The 5,362-nt window shown below is 52.3% G+C and overlaps 1 protein-coding gene across 1 annotated transcript in view; it reads left to right on the forward strand.

Annotated features, from left to right (window-relative positions):
• Positions 1–209: 209 nt before the first annotated feature.
• Positions 210–5,362, forward strand: part of LOC103614561 (girdin-like) — a gene marked incomplete at its 3' end in the record, with an annotated part of 26,417 nt that continues 21,264 nt past the window's right edge. Inside the window, 1 exon segment of the mRNA XM_017732706.1 lies at positions 210–921. Within this exon segment, the coding sequence (XP_017588195.1) occupies positions 717–921 (205 nt within the window).

The following is a 5,362-nucleotide window of genomic DNA, read 5'->3' on the forward strand; positions in this document are numbered from 1 at the left end:
GCGTGTGAGTGGGCTGGAGCCCCAGGAGTGGCTGAGGGAGCTGGAAAGGGGCTCAGGCTGGAGCAAAGGAGGTCCAGGGGGACCTTGTGGCTCTGCACAACTCCCTGACAGGAGGGGGCAGCCGGGGGGGGGTCGGGCTCTGCTCCCTGGCAACAGGGACAGGAGGAGAGGGAACGGCCTCAAGCTGCGTCGGGGGACATTCAGGCTGGACATGAGAAATTTCTTCACTGAGAAAGTGGTCAGGCATTGCCAGGGGCTGCGCAGGGTAGTGATGGGGTCCCCATCCCTGGAGGTGTTCAAAGAACGACAGGACGTGGCACTCAGTGCTCTGGTCTGGTGACGAGGTGGAGTTTCATCACAAGTTGGACTCTTGGGAGTCTTTTCCAACCTCAGTGGTTGTAGAATACCCCCCGAGTTAACCCACCCAGGCCTGCATCCCCTGATTCCTCTCTATGCTGCAGCAGGTTCAGGGGTGTCACTGCCACACTGCTGCCCTCGGGACCTCAGGATTTATGTCCCCGTTCCTCATGTTGGGCATCACAAAGCACCTGGTGAGCCCAGCAGCTCCCACAGAGCCATGATTAAAAGCTCCACACATGCTAGCACCTGCATAGCTGCCTGACCTGCTGACCTCCCAGTCAAGGTTTTACCATCCCTAGGTGTTCCAAAGGCATAAGACATATTGTCCTGCAAATACTTGAGGTTGTCCTGTAAACATGATGAGGTGGAGAACTTTTTGTGCTGCTGGCTCATTGGAGGTGCTGGCAGACATGGAAGTAGCTGGATTTTCTGTATTTCAGGTGGAAAGCTACGTGGGCCATGTCCGTACCCTGACAGAAGAGTGGGATGCCATTGCCTCTGAATATGAGAAGGAGAATGAGCAGCTCAGGCTGGAGCTGGCACAGCTACAGCTGCAGCAAGGTAGTCCCTTCCCTCCAGAGTGTGGGCCCCAGGAATGCACTGGCAGGTGTTTGGGTCTGGAGAGCTTCTTGGAGAGCTGAGAAGCGTTTTTTGGGGAGTTCTAAGGGAGTTCTCAGTGGTTTGTTGTTCAAGAAGTTGCTAAAAGTGTTAATGAGCTGTTCAAACAGATTTGTAATTGATTTAGAGATTCTTGCCTGCTTTTACTGCCTTTATTCAGGGAATTTGGCAGATTCTGCACGTAGCTCTGTTGTTGCACAAAGCATCTTCTAGAGGCTGTTTGAAGACCAGAATTGATGGTGCTCTTTGGTTTCCAGCTCTGAATTACCTGCTCCCATCAAGTCAGTGAATTTGCTCTTGGTTTTGGTTTACACAAACTCCACATTTTTTAAAACAATGTGAGGGACAGGAATTGTTTGTTCTGGCGATTCAAAACTTGGGTGTGCTCATTGTCATGGAATCCCGGGATGGTTTGGGTTGGAAGAGACCTTAAAGCTCATCCAGTTCCACCCCTGGCCATGGGCAGGATGCCTTCCACTAGACCAAGTTGGTCAGGGCCCCTCAGAGCTTCAGTAATTTTGTTTAAACAAATTATTTCACTTATTTAACTTCAAATAATTTGTTTTCAAACTCTAGGGCCCCTTTTTCTGGGTTTAATTCTTGATTTTTTTTCAGTCTTCTGGTACGCTTTCAGTGGTGCTCATAGCCCATGTCACCATTAACTCCTTTCGTGACCTGTATCATCCTGGGCCCTAAGATAAAACTGGCAGTGATGGCACAACTTAAAGAATTTCTTTGTGATTCAGGCTTTTTTTGGGGCAGCAAATACAGGAGTTTGGGGAAAATTTTGAGCATCGGTTGGGTTTTCAGGGAGCACATCTGGTGGTGTGACTTTCCAAAGAGGGATTTATCTAAAAATTTGATTTTTCTGGGCGCTTAAAGGCGTGGTTTGTGGTGAAAAGGCTGCTTACAAAGGTTAAAATGAATAATGAGCTCTTGGGAGCCTCGCTGTGGCAGAAAACTCTGTTCCTGGTTCTCTCCGTTCCCACAAGGTGTCAGTAGAAAGACAGAATATCCCCAAACCTGGAATGCGGTCATTTCCTCCTGGCGGCTCTGCTCCTCTGGACTTTCTCCATTTCTTGGGGATTCCTGAGGCTGTTGAGCAATGAGTACCTCTGGAATGGAAGCTGAGATCCTTGTCCATGGATCTCGGTGTATCCAGGGGGGGTTACTGGTTGCCATCCAGTTGTTCCCAGTGTATTGTCCTTGGGTGGGAGGAGGTGGCTTTGGTACTGTAGAGTGTTTCTGGAGGGACTTTTTTGGGGCTATCACTCTGATTTTGAGGTTCAGGACTTGTTGTTGACTCACTGCTGGCATTGGCTGCCATGCTGGCATGTGTGTGGATAATTTAAGAATCTGGAAACCCTGCTCGCTCTGGGCTGTCACCTGCGGGGAGAGGTGCCAGCCCCGGGATGTTTTGGGTCTTTGTGGAGCACTTTATTGAGTGACTGGTCCTTTCATCCAGGTTTGTTCAGCTGGAGCAGAGGAGGCTGAGGGTGAGCTGAGGGCAGAGCTCATCCCAGGCTGCAGCTCCTCTGGAGGAGGATTTTATCTCTGCTCTCTGGGACCAGGGAAAGGACGTGAGGGAAAGGCTGGAGCTGTGCCAAGGAGGATTAGGTTGGATCTCAGGAAAAGGTTCTTCCCCCAGAGGGTGCTGGGCACTGCCCAGGCTCCCCGGAGAATGAGCACTGCCCCAAGGCTGCCAGAGCTCCAGGAGCATTTGGACGCCACTCTGAGGCACAGGGTGGGATTGTTGGGGTGTCTGGGCAGGGCCAGGGGTCGGACTGGATAACCCTTGCGGGTCCCTTTCAGCTCAGGATATTCTGTGGTTCCATGGTTCTAGGTCATCCTCTTCTTAAAAAAATCCCCCCGGCCATCTCTATTACGGAGTGCATGGACGTGCTTGTGCTGGAGATGCTGCACAATCCCAAAGGCTTCTGTTGGGCTGCTCCAGGTCTCTAATGCGTCCCTGCTGCAGGGTTCTATGCTGCATCCCTGTGTCTGTTCCCCAGGCCTCTGCTTTTCGTCAGAGTTCTTGGAATCATCATCTTGTCAAATCCAACCATTCCCCCAGCACTGTCAGGTTCACCCGAAGTGCCACATCCACATGTTTTATGAACAATTCCAGTTATGGTGACTCTGCTTCTCTGGGCAGCTGTGCCAGTGCCTGACCAGCCTTTCCATGAATATCCACCCTGAACCTCCCCTGGCTCAGCTTGAGGCCGTTCCCTCTCCTCCTGTCCCTGTTCCCTGGAAGCAGAGCCTGACCTCTCCCCGGCTGCCCCCTCCTGTCAGGGAGTTGTGCAGAGCCACAAGGTCCCCCTGAGCCCCATTTTCTCCAGGTTGAGCCCCCCAGCTCTTAGCTGCTCCCCATAGGATTTGTGCTCCAAGTCTTGCTCCCCCTGTTGTTTTTGCAAAACACCCGGATGTCTCATCAGGCATAGGATGATCCAGGGGATCGGCCTGGAGAAGGAGCTTTGTGGAAAGACAGACCCTGGTCTGCTGGGATTGTTAAAAATGTGGGCAAGGCAAGAGGACAGGATGGTGGTTGGTAGCTTTTGGAAGCATTGAAAGGAGAGTGGGAAGGGGCAGCTGGGGACAGTGGCTGGTTCAAGCCAGTGGTACAAAGGAGGGACTTGAGCTGTGAATGATGCAGGGCAAGGGACAGGATCTGTCCTGAGACACCTGAGCTGAGAGCTGGGGAAGGGAGCCTGGAGACCTCTGAGTGGGCTCTCAGGTCTGAGCACACTCCCTCTTCCAACAGCAGGCAAACGGATCAGAAACTCTGCTTGGTCTGGCATCACTCAGAGCAACTTGATCTGCTAAAAGCTGTTTCATAAAATCATGGCATTATGGAATGGGTTGGGTTGGAAGGCACCTTAAAGCTCATTCCATTCCACCCCCTGCCATGGGCAGGGACACCTTCCACTATCCCAGGTTGCTCCAAGCCCTGTCCAATGTGGCCTTGGACACTTCTAGGGATCCAGGGGCAGCCACAGCTTCTCTGGGCACCCTGTGGCAGGGCCTCACCACCCCCACAGGGAAGAATTCCATCCCAATATCCCATCTTACCCTGCCCTCTAGCAGTGGGAAGCCATTTCCCCTTGTCCTGGCACTCCAGGCCCTTGACCAAAGTCTCTCTCCAGCCCTCCTTTAGACCCTGAGGATAATTAGCACTGGTGACTGAAACTGAGCAGTTTCTGAAGATAAAAAGTCAATCTCTCCTCACACATTTGCTCTGTGCCCATCCTGGGCTCACAGGTTCCTACAGGGAGCAGCCAAGGCTGGTTGATGCTGGGCCATCGAGCTGAGTGTCACCTCATCTGATACCTCTGCCCAGAGTGACATTTTTCCTTCCCTCCAGGCAGTTCCTGATCCATTTCTGATGCTCTCGCTGAACGCGCTGGGTGTTGTTGGAGGGCAGATCGATGGTGCTCCCAAAAGCCTTCCTGAAAAACAACTGGAATGGCAGCAAAACACAGTGCTGGGGGAGCCGCCTGGATTTGTTTAAAAAGTGGAATATAAAGAATAAGTAGTCATGGTCTGAGCTTGTTGTAACAGCTGGGCTGGTTAAACACACCCAGCAGGTCTGGAGGATGCAAGGCTGTGGTGGGGTGAGGTGGCTGCTGTTTCTGAGAGTATTCTTGGGGTAAGAAAATAGAAATATTAATGTAAAAGTTGCTTCCAAACAAGTGTGGATGGAGGTGGGAGATGCCAGTGGAGCTGTGGTGTGACAGTGCCTGGGGCAGGGATTGGCTCTTCCCAGACATTGGATGGGGGAGGGAAAGGGCTTGTAAGGAATCAGTGGGGTTTACACACAGGTAACCTGTGCTGTGTGGGCAGACCCCCCTCATCCTCACAAATCATTTTTTCTCTCCAGCCTTTGGAATATGTCTGGGATCGAATGTGATACCAGTTCATCCTGCATTGCAGGCTGGGGACAAGGGAAGCACTGGCAGGTGAAGGTGGTTCAGGGCACAGGGGGTCCCATCCTGGCTATAAACCAGAGCAGTTTCTGTTCATTTTAGCTGGAATTTGGCAAAACTGTGGGAGGAAAGTGCCAGGCAGGTTGGGGTTCAGTTTAGTGTGATCCATGGGCCCTTCCTGAGGCACACAGAGCAGTTTTGATCCTGCAAACTGCCTTGTTTGCTCTGCTGCAGCAGGAAGCTGCTGGGGAACCCTGCTTGACCCTGTATTGACCAGGCTATGCTTTGTGTCCCTGGGGAAGATGCCCAGGAAACCGCAGGGTGTTTTCCATCCACAGGGCTGGATGGAGCCGGCTGCGAAGCGCGGAGTGGAAACATGGGATCGATCGGAGCCTCGGGGTGTGATTGTGCTGGGTCCTGTGTTAAATCAGTGCATGGGAGTGAGGGAGAGGCTGGTC

The sequence above is a fragment of the Corvus brachyrhynchos genome, unplaced genomic scaffold (genome assembly GCF_000691975.1).
Source record: "Corvus brachyrhynchos isolate BGI_N302 unplaced genomic scaffold, ASM69197v1 scaffold215, whole genome shotgun sequence".
Taxonomy (NCBI): Eukaryota; Metazoa; Chordata; class Aves; order Passeriformes; family Corvidae; genus Corvus; species Corvus brachyrhynchos.